Here is a 21,835-nt window from a genome sequence, read left to right on the forward strand (position 1 = left end):
ACCAGTCCGGGCTCTACTAAAAATACAAAAATTGGCCAGGTGTGGTGGCATGTGCCTGTATACCTAGCTACTCAGGAGGCTGAGGTGGGAGGGTCACCTGGGTCTAGGAAGTTGAAGATACGGTGAGCCGAGATTGAGCCACTTGCACTCCAGCCTGTGCGACAGGAGTGAGACCCTGTCTCAAAAAAACAGGAGATTGATAGGGCTCCTGCTGTTCCAATTTAGGACAATGTGAACATCAAAAAAGAAAAATGTAGATGGAATGATAGGATTTTTAAAACTTCCTCTTCAACCCCCAACCCCCAGTATAATAATTTATTCAGAAAAGGATCATCCATTGATGTAAAGCCATTGAGCTAAAGGTTATTGAGAAACAGGATATTCACAAAGTGTCCCCTCACAGATTACTCATTAATTTCCCAGGGAAGCTGGTACCTTGAACTGGAGCAGTCTTGTGTCACCACCTTAATCAAGTGGTCTAACGTAGGCCGGTACAAAGTGACGTTGCCTAGGACTCCTGCTGTGGTCCAGTGGGTGAGGACAGAACAGTCTCTGTCGTTTTCTTGCCTGTACTGTTTGACCTTCATCTAATTGTGAGGAAACAATCAGACAGATCCAGAATGTGGAGCATTTTACAAGACAACTGGCCTAGATTCTCCCAGAGTCAGTGTCATGGAAAACAAACGAAACAAGGGGACTTCAACGATAATAGACTCCGTGTGTGAACCTAGTTTGGATTCTGGATCCAAAAACACAAAACAAAGGTTATAAAAGGCATTTTTAGGACCCCTGGAGAAAGTCAGATGTGGACTGAATGTTAGAAAATGTGATTGCATTAATGTTCATGTCTTAGAAATGCTAATAAGCATTACGATTTGTAGGAAAATGACCTCAGGAACAGATGCTGAAGTGTTCGGGGGTGGCATGTCATGTCTGCAACTTGACTAGAAATGGTCCAACAAAACCAGTATTTACAGACAGAATATACCTAGACAGAGCACACACGGATCAGGGTCAGCAAGGGCAGAGTCTGGTGAAGGGTCTTATGTGTTCATTGTTCTGTTTCATCTTTTCTCTGATTTTAAAATTTTCAAAATCAAAAGTGCATCAAAGGAGTCGGAGAGTCCGTGGCTATTGTCTGGCTTAGAAAGACTCAGAATTCTGTTCCCAGCCTCTCCCAGGGGACTCGCCTGAAGTCTTCTAGGCATCTGTTGCCTGTGCAGTTTGTTGATAAGGAGAAAGCAGCTAAATAACAGTGCTTGGCGGTGGCAGCGCTGGGGACAACGGGCCAGCCCCACTCACAGTCCTGGGAGGAGGGGAGGAAATGTCTGCCAGGCACGTGCAGCATCAGAAAACTCATAAAATCTTTTCTGGCTGCGAAATGTGTTGTGCTAGGGGATAGTCGCTAACCTGGGCTTGGCCTGGCCAGCAGTTAAAGCAGGGGCTCTGAAGTCTGCTTCTGGGTGTAGAAGCTGAGTTCTCCCAACAGCTTCTTCTCTGAGCCTCTGAGGATTGTAAAGAACCTACCTAGAAGGTTCCTGCCAGGAGCCAGTGCGTGGCCAGCTGGAAGCACAGCCCATTCTGTGTACCGGGGGCTTGTGAAGCACTTTCCGTTCTGCAGCACCATTTTGTCTTCACGTGGGACGTGGTCCTACATCATAAGCAAATAAACAGCCTGTGGAGTTTAGTGCTTGTGGGTCCAGAGCAAACTCCTGAGGATTCAGACCCAGCTCTGCCTGGCTGTGGCCTGCCGTGTGGTGCGTCCCCAGGAAGCAGAGGGAGCAGGTGAAATCAGATTCTGCAATAATCCTTGGTGCCTTCCATTGGAGGATAATCCTCTTGGGCCTGGTAGCAGAGCTCTGAAAGGTTTGAAAAGCGGGGAGGGGAGGAGGAAACTAATCTGACTGAGCACATCTGCCAGTTCTGAGAGATTGCTGGCTGCCAGCAGTGCTGTGCAAGGGTCTTAGTGCAGCCCCAGTACAGTGCACCTGCACCTCACCACCTCCTGCTCTGGGGAGGGAAAGAGAGCTCGTTTCTATTGAGGCATGCAACCAAGGCTGGCTTAGCACAAGATTCACGGAAGCTGTTGGAAAAAATAAATAAATAAAATTCTTCCTTTTAAAAACTGCACAAAGAATACATGATCATTGGAGAAAAAACTGGGAAATACAAGATCATCAGAGAAAAATTCAAATGGCCTAAAATATCTCTTTCCTGAGAGGACTATTCATTCATTTAACAAATATTTATTGGGTACCTACTATGTGCCAGGCACGTGCTGAGAACTGCCAGCACAGCAGCAAATGGGTCGGACTCAGTTCCCGTTCTTACGAGGCTTAGAGTCAGATGCCAGCCATTAATACTAATACTTGGATGTTAAGCAAGTAATCTGAGTGTAGAAGTCCCTTTAATACCTGGAGGTCTCTAAACTGAGCTCTGGAGGACACAGATAAGGGAGGTGAGGGGAAGAGCATTCCCAGCCTGGGGAGGGGTCGGAGTCCCACGTGGCTGGATCCTGTGCTTGGAGAGGGAGTGTTGGGGGGTGGGGACAGGCAGCGCTGCCGAAGCCAATAGAGCCAGTCAGCCAGAGCCTCAACCCTGGGATTTCCAGCCATGCAGGAGGCTCTTCCTCTTTGGGCAGCTTTGACCTCGCATTGGCCTGCCTGAGTAGCTCTTGTGTGCAAGACAAGAATGTGTGTACTTCGGACACAGCACCATTGCAGGCTGAGCAGCTGGGCTCCAGATGGAATGTGGGCTTGCTGTAAACTGCATGGTGCGGGGCTGGTAGTGCCTCTGCCCTTCACTGTCTTACACATTTCCACTCCTCTGCATCAAAGACCAGAGCTTTGTGTCAGGTCATCGTTACCCACTGAGTGGGCTGCTGCAAGGTTTGCCTAGAAGGGAGCGACCCTGGCCTGCCGAGACACGGTTGATTGATTCTACGGTGACGTCTTTTGAGCCATCCTCAGGAGTGTGCTGTATCTGCTGTGTTGGTTCCTTCCTTATCTCCCCTAAGCAGCATGAGAGATGGGAACTGGGTCACAGGCGCCTGCAGCTGGGAGCAGGTGCGTGCGTGTGTTGTTTGCCGTTCCCTTCGTGAGCACTGAGGTGTGCTTTGAGGTCAGCTGGGTCGCCCCACTGCCTCTTTTGGCATTTGCTTAGTGGCAACTCCACACCCCATGAGGCTGGCTTTGGGTCACAGGTGATCAGATCAAGGCCAGGCCCTTGAAGGCCTCACCACCTGATGTGGGAGTCGTACAGTATAGGGGGCTGGTGTGGAGGATGACTTCTGAGAGGCGGGAACTCGAGGTGAAGGACATGTCAGGGTTGGCGGAGTGAGGAGGGGATGGGGAAGGGTGCTCTGGGCCCGGGGGGCTGTGTCAATGAAGGCTTATAGGCAAGAACTGCCAGGGACAGGGTCCATGGCCACCTGTCGTGTGGTTTCCCCAGAGTGAGGAACATTGAGGCTGGAGAGGCCCACACTCTGCAGAGCCTCACACAGTGGAAGCTGTCATGCCCCTCACCAGCCCCTGACTCGACCCTCAGGGCACAAGGACCCCACATTGTCCCCTCAGAGCATCCATAACTGATGACTGCCAGGGGTTGCTATGTAAATGCCTCTGCTCTTTAACCCGTGGGTGGGATAACCTGAGGCCTGTCTTAGGCTGTTTCTCAGAATTCCTCAGTAGGATTAAGCTCGGATTGTCCACAGTGGTGACTCCCTTGTGTCCTTTTGGGCTTTCTTCCCTTTCCTGTTCTCTTCCCCCACCTACCGAGCTCTCCTGGGCTCACCTTCCGAGACCTGGAAACCAGAGGGAACCCAAACTAAGACCCCGTTTACACAGTTCGAATTCAACAGCAAGGATAGCGGGAAGCCATTGGAGAGCTTTTCTACCCGTGGAGGGGGAGGGCCGGGTTTGCACGGCCACGCTGACTCTAGCTGGGAGGTTGGATTGGTTAGGGCCAGATGGAGAGCAGAGAGAGCACCTTATTCCCCAGCCCCTGGCTGCTGCTGACCACTGTCACCTGCTTTCTGTGTTCCGGAGGCTGGTCTGAGCATTTGGTGTGCATTTTCCCATTGACTCTAACAGAAGCCTTAGGAAGTATAGGTTCCATCTTACAGACGAGGAAGCTGAGTCACAGAGAGGCTGAGACACCTAGCCGTGATCCCCCAGTGGGAAGTGATGGCTTGCAGATTCAAGCCTAGGTTTGACAGATCTGGAATGAGTGTTCTTATTCCTCCTCAGTCCGGCCTGTCTGCTTTCTGTCTTCTTTGCCAGCACGGTCCAGGCACTGTAAGGTGGGCCGTTAGCTTTCTGGGTGCAGGTAAATGTCTTCCAGTAACCCCTGCTTCCCCTGCTCCCCCACAGGTAAGTTCGAGGATCGGGAAGACCATGTCCCCAAGTTGGAGCAAATAAACAGCACGAGGATCCTGAGCAGCCAGAACTTCACCCTCACCAAGAAGGAGCTGCTCAGCACAGAGCTGCTGCTCCTGGAGGCCTTCAGCTGGAACCTCTGCCTGCCCACGCCTGCCCACTTCCTGGACTACTACCTCTTGGCCTCCGTCAGCCAGAAGGACCACCACTGCCACACCTGGCCCACCACCTGCCCCCACAAGACCAAAGAGTGCCTCAAGGAGTATGCCCATTACTTCCTAGAGGTCACCCTGCAAGGTGACAGCTGGGACCCAATGGCAGGACCTCCCACCCTTTCCCCACCCACCCAGGGGTCAAGGTCAGGTGGCTCTCAAACGCATGTCCATCCAGATCAGGCCTCTCACTGGGGCCTGTGCACCCAGATCACTCTTAGTTTGCAGGCGATAAGCAAAGAAAGGGCAAGGATTAGCCCAGTGTGTTACCAGTAACACGTAAAAGAGAAATAGCAACTTATGTACAGGCAGCTGGAAATCTAGAAACTTACAGATCACCTGGTAATTCTTCTTACAGTAACCGGGAACATTGCAAATGAATTACATAGCACAGATTTGCAGATCAGTTATTCTCAAATACTGCCATCATATAGATAGTATGTAGCAATAAAAGTTACCCTATTACTTGAAACTTACTTGGAACTCGCTCTTCCCAGTGTTTTAGAATCTAGATGTTAACTGGGTCAAAAACACTGCTGATAGAGCCAGGTGCGGTAGCTCACTCCTGTAATGGGAGGCCGAGGCGGGCGGATCACGAGACCATCCTGGCCAACGTGGGGAAACTCCATCTCTACTAAAATACAAAAAATTAACCAGGTGTGGTGGTGCGTGCCTGTATTCCCAGCTATTTGGGAGGCTGAGGCAGGGGAATTGCTTGAACTCAGGAGGCGGAGATTGCAGTGAGCGGAGATCGCGCCACTGCACTCCAGCCTGGCAACAGAGCGAGACTCCATCTTTTTTGTTTGTTTGTTTTTTACAATAGACATTTATTTAAAGTAAAATATCTGCAGACCAAATAATTCTTAAGATTGTTTCAAGTTTAACTATCTTCATAAGAGCTGCATCCACAGACTTCAATTACATGATTACCTCTTTGCCCATTCTTCTCTTTCTTTTCTTTCTTCTCTTTCAGATACAGTTCAAGGTAGAAATTTTTCTCTTCATATTTGGTCCACTGCTCTTTAGGCAAGATCTGATGCTTCATGGTCAGGTCCAGTGCTCTCTACATGTGAAACATCCTGTCATTATAAACTTTCTCAGGAAGCCTTCTTATGGCTTCTTTTACATCTTCATTCTCGTTTATTGTGTCATCTCTCGTTAACCCCAGTTTATTGAATCCTGCGGCATTGTAATACCATTTTCGAATACCATCCAGCCACTTGCCTGATGCTGCAACAGCCTTCATGCCAGCCATTTTGACCAGTGAGACTCCGTCTTAAAAAAAAAAAAAATACTGCTGATACAACCATCCCATAACCTACCACAAACTAAAATGGGCATGAGTATCCAGATCAATGATTGGACTGGGCACGGTGGCTCACGCCTATAATTCCAGCAATTTGGGAGTCTGAGGCGAGCAGATCACCTGAGGTCAGGAGTTCAAGACCAGCCTGGCCAACATAGTGAAACCCCGTCTCTACTAAAATACAAAAATTAGCCAGGCATGGTGGTGGGTGCCTATAGTCCCAGCTACTTGGGAGGCTGATGCAGGAGAATTGCTTGAACCCGGGAGGTGGAGGTTGCAGTGAGCCAAGATTGTGCCATTGAACTCCAGCCTGGGCGACAAGAACAAGACTCCATCTAAAAAAAGAAAAATCTCAAGCCTGTAATCCCAGCACTTTGGGAGGCCAAGACGGGCAGATCATGAGGTCAGGAGATCGAGACCATCCTGGCTAACACAGTGAAACCCCGTCTCTACTAAAAAAATACAAAAAACTAGCCAGGCGTGGTGGCCGGCGCCTGTAGTCCCAGCTACTCGGGAGGCTGAGGCAGGAGAATGGCGTGAACCCGGGAGGCGGAGCTTGCAGTGAGCCGAGATCCCGCCACCGCACTCCAGCCTGGGCGACAGAGCGAAACGTCTCAAAAAAAAAAAAAAAATCAGTGATTGTGATCCCAAGCATTAACTGAGCATTTACTGCATGCCAGGTGTCTTGCTTCAGTGCTTTGCACACATTATCTCATTTGAACTTCACAGCAACCCCACACCAAAATCACCTCCATTAATCATATTTTACAAAAGAGGAAACTGATGCTGTAACTTACCCAAGGTTATTGCTAGGATTTTTTTTATTTTATTTTATTTTTTATTTTTGGAGGCGGAGTCTTACTCCATCGCCCAGGCTGGAGTGCAGTGGCACAATTTTGGCTCACTGCAACCTCTGCCTCCCAGGTTCAAGTGATTCTCCTGCCTCAGCCTTCCGAGTAGCTGGGATTACAGGCACGTGCCACCACACCCAGCTAATTTTTTGTATTTTTAGTAGAGTCGGGGTTTCACCGTGTTAGCCAGGATGATCTTGATCTCCTGACCTCATGATCTGTCCGCCTCGGCCTCCCAAAGTGCTGGGATTACAGGTGTGAACCACCATGCCCAGCCGATTTTTAAAAATTTTTTAGAGGCAGGATCTCACCATGTTGTTCAGGCTGGTCTCAAACTCCTGGGATTACAGGTGAGAGCTACCATGCCCTGCTCATTGCTAGGATTTGAACCTGGGGAGTCTGACTGAATGATTGTTTCTATCACCGTATTACCACCCTGACTGATAACCTTATATATAAAATTTGTTGTTGTTGTTTAGCTGCCCTATGAACTGATCTTTAAAAGGCAAAAGTGGAAGTAATTGAAAATCACACACAAAAAAATTTTTATTTGAGATGAAGTTGTGCCCTATCACCCAGCCTGGAGTGTAACGACATGATCTCAGCTCACTGCAACCTCCGCCTCCCAGGTTCAAGCCATTCTCCTGCCTCAGCCTCCCAAGTAGCTGGGATTACAGGCACCCGCCACCATGCCTGGCTAATTTTTTGTATCTTTAGTAGAGACGGGGTTTCACCATGTTGGCCAGTCTGGTCTCGAACTCCTGACCTCGTGATCCACCTGCCTTGGCCTCCCAAAGTGCTGGGATTACAGGTGTGAGCCACTGCTCCCAGCAGAAATCATGAACAATTTAAGATAACATAGTAATAAACTGAAAATCCAGTGGCAGTCAGGAAAACTGTAGAAATTTCAACTGTTTGCCTTTGCACATATTTAGTACCAGCTTTGCCTTGTGGTCAGATATCTTAGTTGGACATTTAGATTCCTCAGTCAACCTAAGTGCCAATTTTAGTTATAAATGTCAGTCTTACAACCATTCATTCAGTAGATTTTCACTGAGTGCCTACTATGGGCCAGGCATTGTTACAATTAATAAGTAGCTTTTAGTCATACCCCAAAACGGAAGTCTTTGGAATAGTGTGTCATTCTCTCATAATAACCAAAGAAATTTCGGACAAATGTTTTGCAGTTCTGTTTGTAGAATATCAGCAAGCTCTTTGCTCCTCCCTGGGAGCCGTGGACAGTATTTTGAAAACACTATTCTAGGCTGCTGTCAGAAATCCCAGACTGGTCACACGCCTATAATCCCAGCACTTTGGGAGTTTGGTGGCTCACACCTGTAATCCCAGCACTTTGGGAGTTTGGTGGCTCACACCTGTAATCCCAGCACTTTGGGAGTTTGGTGGCTCACACCTGTAATCCCAGCACTTTGGGAGTTTGGTGGCTCACACCTGTAATCCCAGCACTTTGGGAGTTTGGTGGCTCACACCTGTAATCCCAGCACTTTGGGAGTTTGGTGGCTCACACCTGTAATCCCAGCACTTTGGGAGTTTGGTGGCTCACACCTGTAATCCCAGCACTTTGGGAGGCTGAGGCAGGAGGATTGCTTGAACTCAGGAGTTCAACACCAGCCTGGACTACGTGCTGAAACCCTATCTCTCAAAAAAATACAAAAATTAGCCAGATGTGTTTGTGCCCACCTGTAGTCCCAGCTACTCAAGAGGCTGAGGTAGTAGGATCTCTTGGGCCTGGGAAGTTGAGGCTGCAGTGAGCCGTGATCTTGCCACTGCACTCCAGCCTAGGCGACAGAGGGAGACCCTGTCTCAACAGAAAAGAAATCCCAAACCAAGAGCCAACGTTAAGATTCAAAAATGGAACTTCACAGTTTCTAATTTTCCATCCTATTTATAGGATGGCGATGAACAGCCTTGAAAATGATTCATTTGTCCATCCATCCTCAGGGTGGGCCTGGGATTTCAAGGGGAGGATTTGGATGCTGACTCCCTCCATGGCTTTCTTTCAGATCACGTATTCTACAAATTCCAGCCTTCTGTGGTCGCTGCGGCCTGTGTTGGGGCCTCCAGGATTTGCCTGCAGCTTTCTCCCTACTGGACCAGAGACCTGCAGAGGATCTCAAGCTATTCCCTGGAACACCTCAGCACGTGTATTGAAATCCTGCTGGTGTAAGTTTCTCCCCTGAATCCTGTGTTTCTGAAATAGTGAGGTTCCTCTTGCCTTGAGGCCTGCCTCAGGCCACAGGCAGTTTCCTGAGTCTGGAGCTTGTGGTGGTTCTTCCAGCTACAGGGTCTCAGGGAAAGTGGGCCATGGTGACTCCTGGTGGAAGTGGGGTTTCAAGAACCAGTTCTTCCTATTTTGGATAGCTTCAGGTTTGCTTTTTATTTTATTTATTTATTTATTTAGAGACAGAGTCTCACTCTGTCTCCCAGGCTGGCATGCAATGGCACGATCTCGGCTCGCTGCAACCTCTGCCGCCCAGGTTCAAGTGATTCTCTTGCCTCAGCCTCCTGAGTAGCTGGGATTACAGGCATGCGCCACCACGCCCAGCTAATTTTTGTATTTTTAGTAGAGATGGAGTTTCACCATGTTGGTCAGGCTGGTCTTGAACTCCTGACCTCATGATCCAGCCATCTCGGCCTCCCAAAGTGCTGAGATTACAGGTGTGAGCCACCGCGCCCGGCTGGGTTTACATCTTTAAAGTCAGGCATCAAGGGAGAAGAGGGTTGCTTGCACCTTTAAATGTCTAGGCTATTTGATCTAAGTCCCAGTGTAATCTTATAGATAATCACATTGAAGGACTTCCATTATAAGCTACTTTTCTCGGACATGGTCACAAAGCTGACCTCTTAGCCAGGTAAGCTCCGAGTGACTTCCTCTAAGCGCCACAGGGAATCTCGGGGAGGAAATGTTCAGTGTGTCAGAGAAGATATTGAAAGGCATCATGGGCCCAACACCCTGAAACTGACATTGGAAGCAAACGTGCCCCAGTTACTGCAGGGAGCAAGGCAGACAGGACAGAGCCGTTCCCAGTAGGCACACACTGTCCAGTTCCCCTTCCACCTGCCAGGCACCGTGCATCCTGGATGCCGGCCTGACTGACTGGTGGGCCGTGTGGGCAAAGTAGAAGCCCTTAGACCCCTGAAGAGAGCCTTCCCCGATGTGGGAAGCTTTGCTGGCGGCTGCCTTTGTCTCATTCCTCTGAAAAGTCAGTCCTACTCCCTAGACCTTGTTTTAAAATTTGTGTTTTTGAGAAGGTCCCCAAAGCCTGGTCTGAGTGTCGGTGCATGCCTTACATAAGCCTCTAATTGTTTTGTTTTCCCAAAAAGCTATATGAGAGGCTTTTTTTGAGATGGCAAAAGTCTCTGTTCCAGCCCCCTTTTCAGGTGAAAAATCCTAGGCCTCAGGGGTCAATTTGGTTGGTATCAGCTAGCTAAGGAGTGACCCTGCTGGGGACGGAGCTGGCCCAGAATTGCCTGGAAAGCAGAGATTGGGTTCATTCAGGCCCCAGGAACACTCCAGTGCCAGGGGCAGGGAATGCATTGGTGAGCACAAGCAGGCGTGATCCTCGTGGCAGCCAGGTAACTAGAAGTTACCCTCTGGAGCAAGTTACTCTCTGGGGTATTGACTGTGGAGAGAGTCAGCGTGGGGCTGCGGGGACAGCCAGTCTAGTCTGGAGGGGCCAGAAGAAGTTTTCTGTAGGAAGCAGATCCAAGCTGAGAGCCAAGGCCTGAATCTAGTTGGTGAACAGCTGGAGCGGTGCCACACACAGTGAGTACAGCCAGGTAAGGCCTGGTGGACACAGGGCACACGGCATCTCTTCCAGTCCCACTTAGCAAGGCAGGTAGAGACACACACAGTCATCTGGTGGCTTTTGGCCTCCAGTTCTCACCCAGGTCTTCTTGTTTCAGAGTGTATGACAACGTCCTCAAAGATGCCGTAGCCGTCAAGAGCCAGGCCTTGGCGATGGTGCCCGGCACATCCCCCACCCCCACCCAAGTGCTGTTTCAGCCACCAGCCTACCCGGCCCTCGGCCAGCCAGCGACCACCCTGGCACAGTTCCAGACCCCTGTGCAGGACCTATGCTTGGCCTACCGGGACTCCTTGCAGGCCCACCGTTCAGGGAGCCTGCTTTCGGGGAGCACAGGCTCATCCCTCCACACCCCGTACCCCCCTCTCCAGCCCCTGGATATGTGTCCCGTGCCCATCCCCGCGTCCCTTAGCATGCAGATGGCCATTGCAGCTGAGCCCAGGCACTGCCTCGCCACCACCTACGGAAGCAGCTACTTCAGTGGGAGCCACATGTTCCCCACTGGCTGCTTTGACAGATAGGCCACCTCCAGACCTCACGAGGAAGCCTTGGAGATCTGGGCAGAGGAAGACGACACTGAAGAGGAGAGCTCAGCCAAGTGAGGCGGCAGGAGGCCATCCCTGAAGAGCCTTGGAATGTGGAGGGTCTGTGCTCCTTTTAAATAAACCTGACCCAGAGCAAAACATTCAATAACATACCTCACCCGAGAGCTTTCCTCTGAGAAACATCTGCCACGTGTGACTGGGGTACAAAAGGATGGTTTGGTGGCCGTCCCCCCACGCAGGGGCCAGTGAATCCAGAAAGACTTGGTAAGGAGCCAGGAGAGTGGGAACTGGACACAGACCACTGATCTCAAGCATGTCCAGTTTTTGGCATTAAAGACTTCTCTACTCTTTGCTGATGGCAGCTACACCACTGAAAAAGGAGGGGCAGCCTGGCATGTTCTCAGGAGCCCCAGAGGATGCTGTGTTGGGTGCTTTTCTTTCCCTGGCTCCGTGCAGAGGGGGCTGGGTTTGTGTGTATACCTGAGCATTTGCCTTGCGAGGCACAGTGGGTAGCTGTCTTGCCTTTGTTTTCGAACCTAAAACCATTTTCAACCTTTTAGATATTTCACATGCTGCTGCTTCCCGAAGTGGTCTCGCTTTCTGTTTCGTAAGATGTCTTGTTTACACACTGTATCAGGGATTTGGTGATACTTGAAAATTCCTTTGGAGAAAAAAACAAATTTAATCGCCACACTGCCTGTCCCACATGAGGGCTGTTAAGTTGGAACCCAAGTTTGAACCCAACTTGTGACGGACCGGCAGGTAACCACAGAGCTTCCTTTTTGAAAGCATATGGTTGGAGAGAACCACTTTCCCAGCTCTCAGTTCCAGAAGATTCCACGTCTTGGAGGCTGTGTTCACCTCTAGAACTTTAATGACTACCCAGGGAGGGAGAAGCTCGTTGAAAGGAAGACAAAGATTTAAACAATTCCCACCTCTCTCCACCACATACTTACAGTGCATGAGTTTAACCCAGTCTCGGCTTTGAGTGTGGCTGATAGCGAAGGATAGCAATGTGGAAGATTTGCTTAGTCCCACTGGATTTGGGGTGTGGGATGTACATGGCGTATTATACCACCATTGATAGGCAAGTGACTGGTTGGATCAAAAGCCAGTATTTAGGGATCTGCAGTGAGAGGGCTCTCAGGAAGACTCTTGTAACCGTGTGCAATATGTTTTTTGTTCTGACTCGCAGCTTGTGCTTAGCATGTTCTTTGGTTTAGTTTGGGGTTGGGGGACGCTTCGTTCACCCATCAGAACTGGGAGATGCAAAGGACCGTGGAAGCAATTTTTGTTTTGTTTGAGGAATACCTGTCTTGGTTTTCTTAGCCCCTTGCCAGTCCTGGAGACTGTGCCTGGGGCCGCCAGGAAGACAGCTGCATGCTGCTGAGTCACATCTGAAGATGGTGAATCTTTCCAGAGCAAATGAAAATCTCAGTGTGGAGACAGTAAGAAAAGAGACGGGGTGTGGATAAGACTCTGCCACCGTGTCACACTAGCATAGGAGACTGCACGTTTGTTTGTTGTTTTTTTTTTTTTCCTTTGCCAACCTCCCTTCTATTTATGTGCAAGCAGTTTGGATTCAAGTTCTTGTGTCTGTCTGTTCTGGGACCTGGGGATCGTGAGGGTTCCCTCACAGCCAGCGCGGCACCCAGAAAGAGGTGTCCCACAATAAACACGTCACCTGCTCTTGGTGTCTCGCCTTTTGTCCTAGGCATCCCCTCTTGGGCCGGCCCCTCCTTCCCTCTCTCAAACCAGCCCTGGTGGGCATCTCCCTATGCTAGGGGGTGGAATGCTGGGGGCAGCAGCGAGACCTCGGGAGCTGAGTCCTGCCCTCTGAGTGGGAGCTGGGCCTCCCTAGGCACACAGAGGCCAGCAGAGGTGTGTGTAAGGCTTGACACACCAGCTCCAACACCATCTCAGGGTTTTTCCAAAGAAACCAATATGGAGAGAGATTGATTTTAAAGAATTGGCTGTGATTGCGGAGGCTGTGGTCTAAAATTTCTGGGGCATGCCAGAAATTTGGGGCATGGAAATTCAGGTAAGAGTTGATGTTGCAGGCCGGGCGCAGTGGCTCAACCTGTAATCCCAGCACTTTGGGAGGCCAAGATGGGCGGATCACGAGGTCAGGAGATCGAGACCATCCTGGCTAACACGATGAAACCCCATCTCTACTAAAAAATACAAAAAAAAACTAGCTGGGCGAGGTGGCGGGTGCCTGTAGTCCCAGCTACTTGGGAGGCTGAGGCAGGAGAATGGCGTAAACTCGGGAGGTGGAGCTTGCAGTGAGCTGAGATCCAGCCACTGTGCTCCAGACTGGGTGACAGAGCGAGACTCTGTCTCAAAAAAAAAAAAAAAAAAAAAGTTGATGTTGCAGTAGAGTTCAAAATCTGTAGGGCAGGCCCACAGGCTGGAAACTCAGGCATGATTTCTGTGTTACAGTCTTGGGACAAAATTTATTCTCCAGCAAACCGCAATCTTTGCCCTTATGACCTTTTACCAATTGGATGAGGCCCACCCACATTATGGAGGCTTTTCTTGAAGTCACCTGATTGTAAATGTTAATCACATCTAAAAAATACCCTCACAGCAACACCTAGACTAGTATTTGGCCAGACAACAGGCACCATAGCCTAGCCGAGCTGCCACATAAAGTTAACAATGGCACAACTCACCAGCTGCTGGAAGGCAGCTGACCCAACCTCTCTCTGAGCCTCCGTCTTCTCACCTGTTAAAATGGGAGTGATAACAGACCTTGCCTCATAGGGTTCTCAAGAGGATTAAGTAACATAATGTACATCAAGGCTAGTACCTCCAAAAAAGGAGACAATTATTATGTTTCTTCAAGCATAAGACCAGCTTTTTGTAAGATGCACTGTTATTTTATGCACTAAGACTTTTTAGAAAACTAAATCATTAGGCAGTTTTCAAGATACCATTGATTATATATTGCATTCTTATTTCAGAAGCGTTAAATGTCAAAATATGTAAATGTAGAATGGATGGGATATAGCATCAGCTATTATGAAAAATGTCAGATTCGCACTCCTCCTTGAAGGGAGTCTCACTCGAGACTTCTGTCTTGCCCTCTACCTACCCAGGTTCCAGCAGAACCACCCTAGAGAGCTGGCGTCACAGCGGGACTGAGACATTTGCTAAGTGCAGATGCCTTGGATTAGACAATTAAGGGAGGAAAGGGAAGATGAGCTCAGGGCCTGAGGCTGCAGCCCAGACCCAGGAGTGTGTTTGACACCGCCAAGGCAGGGGCTGAGGGCAGTGCTCACCACCTGCCTTGTGCAAGGCCAGGCGAGGCAATAAGCTCTAGGTTTTGGGGATTCAGAGACAAGGCAAGTCTTGGGTTTACCAAGAGCACCACTTCACTTTGGACAAATCCCTCCCTCTTTGGGCTTCCATTTCCCCATCTGTTACTATGGAGATGGTCAAGTTGGTGGATGGGTCTAAGCTTTTGGGGTGGTGGGGAGGCTGTGCCACTTGTCTTTCTTCCACCCTTGGGCGCTCCATGTAAGATTGTGTTCGTTCCCATGCTGGAGGATGGCTATGAAAGCTGTACAAAGCACAAAGACAGCCTTAAAAGTTCCTCCCAGGGCTGGCATCGGGTTAAATTCAGAGGTTTTCAAGCCTGAGCAAGCTGCAGAATGACCTGGAGCCTTCTCTAGGAGGAGTGGGGACCCGGAATCTGCACTTTTAGCCAGCTTCTTGGTCATTCAGGTTTATGATTTCTTTGTTTTTTATATTTCAGTTGTATTTTTGTAACTCCCCAGTTTATTTTGATTTTTTAAATTTTTAATTATTATTATTATTATTTTGAGACAGGGTCTCGCTCTGTGGCCCAGGCCAGAGTGCAGTGGCACAACCACAGCTCACTGCAGCCTTGACCTTCTGGGCTCAAGGGATCCTCCCACCTCAGCCTCCTGAGAAGCTGGGACTACAGGCACCTGCCACCATACCCAGCTAATTTTGGTATTTTTTGTAGAGATGAGGTTTCACCACGTTGCCCAGGCTGATCTCAGACTCCAGAGCTCAAGCAATCTGACTGCCATGGCCTCCCAAAGTGCTGAGATTACAGGTATAAGCCACTACACCTAGTCGAGTTTATTTTGAAAATATTTTCTGACATCTATATGAATTTAACAGAATTACCTCAAAGTATACAGAAATTACCTGTATTTGCCAATAAATATGAAATGCTGATGAAAGAATACTTAATATACCAATATTTAAGCATGTCAACATAATAGAACTTTTTCCAACTTTTAAAATTATTTTTCCCACCTAACCCAATTTATATTTGACATTTGGGTTACATGTGCATATAGAAACAGACCTATTACACAACTGACCATGGATAAACTAGCATACAAGTGTCCTTTCTGGATGTAATTAAGTTTCAGAGGCAGCATGGTTCAAATGGGAGCAAATGAGCTGACCTCCTCATGAAATAAACTAGGCAAAAAATCAAGAAGTATTAAAGTTGCTGAAGACTGATTCCAAATCTTTTATTTCTTCCTTTTTTTTATTTTTTATTTTGAGACAGGGTCTCACTCTGTCGCCCAGGCTGGAGTGCAGTGGTCCAATCTTGGCTCACTGCAACCTCCAGCTCCCAGGTTCAAGCAATTCTGCGTCAACTTCTCCAGTAGCTGGGAGTATCAATGCGTGCCACCATGTCCAGCTAATTTTTGTATTTTTAGCAGAGACAGGGTTTCACCATGTTGGCCAGGCTGGTCTCCAACTCCTGGCCTCAAGTGATCCACCCGCCTCGGCCTCCCAAAGTGCTGGGATTACAGGCATGAGCCACCCACCCAGCTTCTTCCCTATCTTTTAAATATACAAGTGTGCACTGTGGGTGTGTGTGAATTAAAACGATTCTAGACTGTGAGCTCCTATGGGCAGGGCTGTTGTCACTCCATAAAAAGCCCTAGGGCAAAAAGATGGAGGTAGTACAGGAAGCAGAGGGCGCCTGTCCTCCATCCAGCCATCATCAAACCCACTGAAGAGGCAGACCCGATTATCTTAAGTCTTAGTGGGCTTAGATATTGACCTGGGCCTTCAAGGGAGGTTTTACTCCATTGTGTTTTATTTTGTTGTTTTATGTTGTTTGTTCCACTATTTTTGTAATTGGGGCAAAATGAGAAGCTCAACTAATCTAAGAACACTTAATATACCCCAGAAACTGTCTGAATCAATGATTTTTTTTCTTCTGCCAAACACAACTGATTGCCATCCGCAATTATTTTTTAAGGTAAAAAACAGTAAGTCAGTGAAGAAAGAGCTAGGACCTTGGGCTGTGGAACACTATTATACTTTAGCTTGTCCACTGAGAGATGCAAAGCCGAAGGCTGGTGTCTAGTCAGGTTGGCCACAGCAGGGTACAGACCAGCCTCGGTGGGCTTCCTCCAAGAACATTCTGCAGCACCTGACACTGCTGGTACACCGTCTCAAAAGGCAGCCATTTCCATAATAAGGATCTGCATTAATAAGTTGGTTTTGTGGATCACAGCTCTCAAGTAGTTCAATTTTAGCTTTGCAGCTTTTAACTTGATTGCTTTTTCTATTCCTATCTCTGCTGGGCAACGTGGCTCATGGGAATGTCGTGCCTCTTCATGCAGCTGTGCCCTCGGTAGTCAGGGGATTCCCTATCTCATACCCAGATGTCACTGCGCTGTCCACCCTCCAATTCTCTGAAAGGTTTTTTGGCTTTCCTTTTTTTTTTTGAGCCAGAGTCTTGCTCTGTCACCCAGGCTGGAATGCAGTGGTGCAATCTTGACTCAGTCAACCTCCACCTCCCAGGTTCAACTGATTCTCCTGCCTCAGCCTCCCACATAGCTGGATTACAGGTAAATGCCACCACGCCCAGCTAATTTTTGTATTTTTAGTAGAGATGGGGTTTCATCATGTTGGTCAGACTGGTCTCAAACTCCTGACCTCAGGTGATCTGCCCGCCTTGGCCTCCCAAAGTGCTGGGATTACAGGCGAGAGCCACCATGCCCATGCCTTTGAAATGTTTTGATCTAAAAACTGCTTCTGCAATGGGTGACCAACAGATGTTACCCAGACACACAAACAGCACTGGCGTAGGCACGTGCTCTGCCATCTCTCCATGCGCAAAGGCACCCGGAGACTGCCGGTATGGTTTATTTGAAGAAACATTGAAGGATTAACTGTGCAGGAACTGGTTCCCAAACTCAAATGAGAGTAAGGAAGCAGCATCCCTGTCTGAATGTCTGAACCATTTGAGTCGTAGACCTATACTTAGTATTTCTTTGTTCTATGCAGCATTTCTTTGGCTTAGCTGTGTGAAGGGCTAGGACACCCAGACTTCTTTTCCAAGAAGAATCTGCTTCTTTCCAAACTAGCACTGCCGACTAAATGCCTGGATTAGGGTTAGGGTCAGGGTTCCAGTTCCTCCTGCCCTCCGGGTTCAAAGTCCATCTCTCCAAAGCTATTTCTGCTCTTCCTCTTAGTCCTTGTGGGACTGGCTCCTCACCCCCGCCCCCTTTTTTTTTTTTTTTTTTTCTGAGACAGAGTTGCTCTGTCACGCAGGCTGGAATGCAGTCACACCATCTCAGCTCACTGCAGCCTCCGCTTCCTGGGTTCAAGTGATTATCCTGCCTCACCCACTCGGGTAGCTGAGATTACAGGCAAGCGCCACCATGCCCGACTAATTTTTGTATTTTTAGTAGAAGTGAGGTTTCACCATGTTGGCCGGGCTGGTCTCAAACTCCTGACCTCAGGAGATCTGCCCACCTTCGCCTTCCAAAGTGCTAGGATTACAGACGTGAGCCACAGCGCCTGGCCTGCTGCTCACCCTTTATATCAGTGATTCTCAACAGGGGTCATTTCTGCTCCCCGGGGGACATTTGTCAATGTCTGTACACCCACTTGGTTGGAACTGAGGGGAGATACTACCAGCATATAGCGAGTAGAGGTCCAGGATGTTGCTGAACATCCTATACTGTACAGGAGAGCCCCTCGTGGCAAAAAATTGTCCAACCCCAAATGGCAATAGTATTGAGGCTAAGAAACCCTGCCATAGGTCTCAGCTCACATGCTACCTCCCGAACAGGCCTTTGTAACAACCCTAGTCATTCTCTTGTTAGCTGTTCATTTTCTGCATGGTATTCAAACCATCTGAAATGACTGCATTAATTTGTTTACCTGATTTTATGGCTGTGCCCTAAACTACCTCCCATCCCACCACCCCATATAATAATAGCTCCTGGTGAAGGTGGCAGTAGTCATCGCAGCTGGCATTTGTTAAGTACTTACTGTGTTTCAGGCACTTGCTCATACTATTTCTTACAGCCATCCTAGTAACCCTACAAAATAGGAAGTATTATTAGCTGTGTTTTACAGATCAGAAAATAAGGGCGCAGAGAGGTTGTTTGCCTAAGGACAGCAGCGGCAGTGAAGGAGCCACAGTTCAAGCCCACGCCCTCTCAATCTGCCACCATCCTGTGCTCCTGACTCAATGGCTTTGGAATGCCAGAGGCAAAGGCTCCGTGGCTGGCCCAGCTGGCCAGCCGCTCACCTGGTAGGGAACACCCCACCAGGGCAGGACCATGGACATGGGTTCATAAAAGCAAAGAGTTGCCTGGCGTTCACACTCCTGATTCATGGCTGGGGTTCTCAGAGCACGCTCACCAGCAGACACTGAACCATAGCTCCTTGCACATCTGCCACCGGCTAACATGATTTGCGGCTCCATCTGTCTGCTTCTAATACGCTCGGATCTGGGAGGGGCTCCCTGAGCTCCCAGCCCCATCTGTGAAGGTGAAGACGGGGACCAGGCTTGGGGCCTCCCCAGACCTTCCCCCAGGAGGGGACCTGCCTCAGTGCTGGCTCAGACCAGCTCCAGGTACCATCCAGCTTGTCAAACAGCCTAAAGAGCTGCCCTCCTCTTTGCCAGCAACCAGCATCCTTGTGTTTCTGAGGCAATCCCTGGCACCAGGTGCCTGGAAGAGAATCTTAGCAGCCCTCATGAACCAGGGTCTGTTCCTCAGAGTAGACCCTTGTGAACCGAATTTCAGCAGAAGGCAGCAAAGCATTTGGTAGGTGTGTCAGGTCAAATGCCCGCCAGGGCCAGGTAGGTACCATGTGTGTGCAAATCCAGCTGGATGACTGACAGTGCGAGGTGGTGGGGACTGTGTCGAGCTGTAATGTAAAGTCAGTGTCCCCCTAGAGGATATGATGGATATGATGTCTACTCAGTTCCTACCTCGTATTCTTTTTTTTTTTTTTTTTTTGAGACAAGAGTTTTGCTCTGTCACCCAGGCTGGAGTGCAGTGGCATGATCTCGGCTCACTGCAAGCTCCGCCTCCCGGGTTCATGCCATTCTCCTGCCTCAGGCTCCCCAGCAGCTGGGACTACAGGCACACGCCGCCATGCCCTGCTAATTTTTTTGTATTTTTAGTAGAGACAGGGTTTCACCATGTTAGCCAGAATGGTCTTGATCTTCTGACCTTGTGATCCGCCCGCCTTGGCCTCCCAAAGTGCTGGGATTACAGGCATGAGCCACCGTGCCCGGCCTCTACCTGGTATTATCTTTCAGAGATGTAAGCTCCATGTTTCCAGAGAAGCTGGGATTCTGTGCTTTCTAGGAAATTAGTTTTTTAATTTTTTTTTAATCAAATTTAAAACATTTTAACAAATAGCCGATAAAACATTTTAAGTTGGAGTGGAATCTAAGATGGGTGCGGTGGCTCACGCCTGTAATCCCAACACTTTGGGAGGCTGAGGCAGATGGATCACCTGAGGTCAGGAGTTAGAGACCAGCCTGGCCAACATGAAACCCTCTCTCTACTAAAAATACAAAAAATTAGCCAGGCATCATGGCAGGCACCTGTAATCCCAGCTACTTGGGAGGCTGAAGCAGGAGAATCACTTGAACCAGGGAGGCAGAGGTTGCAGTGAGTGGAGATTGTGCCACTGCACTCTGGCCTGGGCAATAAGAGTAAAACTCTCTCTCAAAAAAAAAAAAAAAAAAAAAAAAAGAGTGGAATCTAGACAAGAACACAGAGCCCTGAGAGGTGAGAGGTCTGAGAGCGTCTGGTCTTGGCGATAACCATCTCTCCGTTCTGAACCTCTGTCCCCTCATTTTAAGGGGAAGGCTGCCAACCTGGTCTATGGTTCAGGTGTATGGTAAGGAAGCCTGGGACGTGTGGTTTCATCATTCAGCAGTGAATTCCACAAGGACCACTGGAAATAAGTGGACCCCCCCTTCTTTAGGGCTCAGGTGAGACAGCTTCACCTCCCTCCAACCCAGCTCCCACTTCAAAGGAAGAACTCAAGTGGCCAGGCTTCTGCTGGGCCAGCTATGGCTGGTTGTAGGCCCCTGCCCTTGTCAGAGACACACAGGCAGGACATCTGGAAGTCAGGCCTTCTGCTGCTCCCCAGCTGTGTGGACTTAGGCAGGTAATTTCCCTTTTCTAGAGCTCAGTTTCTCCATCTGTAAATGAGAGGGTGGGACTGGAACCGTCTCCCAGGTCATACCTAGCAAGGGAGCATGTCCCAGTGGCAGTCCATGGTCTTGTTACCTAGAGTCAGGTCCAGCAGGTCTGAGATGGGAGGTTTCCCAGGAGAAGCTCGTGCACAGCCAGGCTGGGACACTTCTCCCTGCTCTAAAGCCCTACCCTATATGTGCCAGTTCTCACCAGTAGACGTTTCAGGAAGAGCCCTTAATAGCTCCTTTGTGCACACTTACTATGCGGCAGGCCCTGTCTTTGGCACTTTCCTCATGCTCTTATCCTTATTCCTCTTTTGCCCTAACAACGCCACCATGAGCTAGTTGGATTATCACCATTGCCTAGATGAGAATACTGAGGATCGGGGAGGCTGAAGGTCTCACCATGCCATGTCACCCCTAGGTGACACACAGCCACCACGAAGGCCCAATCACCCAAGATTTCACTGCTCCTTCCCCCCAAACACATCAGGTATCCAAGGAATGGCAGGCAGGTGGCAGAGTGCCACCTAATGGTGATCTTCTTCTTCTTTTTTTTTTTTTTTTAATTTTTTAAAGACATTTGTCTGGCTCTTTCCCCCAGGCTGGAGTGCAGTGGCGTGATCTCAGCACACTGCAACCTCTGCCTCCTGGGCTCAAGCCATCCTCCCACCTCAGCCTCCCAAGTATCTGGGACTACAGACGCACACCACCAGGCCCAGCTAAGTTTTTTGCATTTTTTGTAGAGACAAGGTTTCACCGTGTTATCTAGGCTGGTCTCAAACTCCTGAGCTCAAGCGATCTGCCCACCTCCGTCTCCCAAGGTGCTTAGATCACAGGCATAAGCCACTGCACCCAGCCCTAGTGGTGATCTTTAAAGATGCTATGAATAGCTCCCAAGTTCACCAAAGGAGCTTGCCAGGAGGGAGGCAGGCGCCCGGACAGAGTGGGAGAGATGGCTCCCAAATGTCAGGGTGAAGGTCAGAGAGACCCTGTGGTAAAGGGCACCTGAACCAGGTCTGTGGAATGTGAAGTCCTTCTAGCTTGTTGCACAGTGCAGCAAATGATGAAGCCAGTCTAACTTTCTGGGAGTCATGAGCATGGATTAAAAAAAATTTTTTTTTGCAACAGGATTTCACTCTGTCACCAGGCAGCAATGCAGTGGTGCAATCATGGCCACTGCAGCTTCGACCTCCTCAGGCTCAGGTGATTGTCCCACCTCATCCTCCCAAGTAGCTGGGACTAAAGGCTCATGCTACCA

At 49.2% G+C, this 21,835-nt stretch overlaps 1 protein-coding gene and 1 pseudogene across 5 annotated transcripts in view; one reads left to right on the top strand and one right to left on the bottom strand.

Moving 5' to 3' along the window:
• Positions 1-12,804, top strand: part of CCNJL (cyclin J like) — a 61,625-nt gene extending 48,821 nt beyond the window's left edge. For all 5 annotated transcript variants that reach the window (XM_073010547.1, XM_008015189.3, XM_038005280.2 and 2 more), the window contains 3 exons: positions 4,371-4,673; positions 8,767-8,926; positions 10,670-12,804. In XM_073010547.1, coding sequence (XP_072866648.1) covers positions 4,371-4,673; positions 8,767-8,926; positions 10,670-11,090 — 884 coding nt within the window. In that variant the 3' untranslated portion in view covers positions 11,091-12,804. The remainder of the gene's footprint in view (positions 1-4,370; positions 4,674-8,766; positions 8,927-10,669) is intronic.
• LOC103244902 (cytochrome b-c1 complex subunit 7 pseudogene) lies at positions 5,359-5,843 on the bottom strand (annotated as a pseudogene).
• Positions 12,805-21,835: the final 9,031 nt, after the last annotated feature.

This window comes from Chlorocebus sabaeus, chromosome 23, assembly GCF_047675955.1.
Source record: "Chlorocebus sabaeus isolate Y175 chromosome 23, mChlSab1.0.hap1, whole genome shotgun sequence".
NCBI lineage: Eukaryota > Metazoa > Chordata > Mammalia > Primates > Cercopithecidae > Chlorocebus > Chlorocebus sabaeus.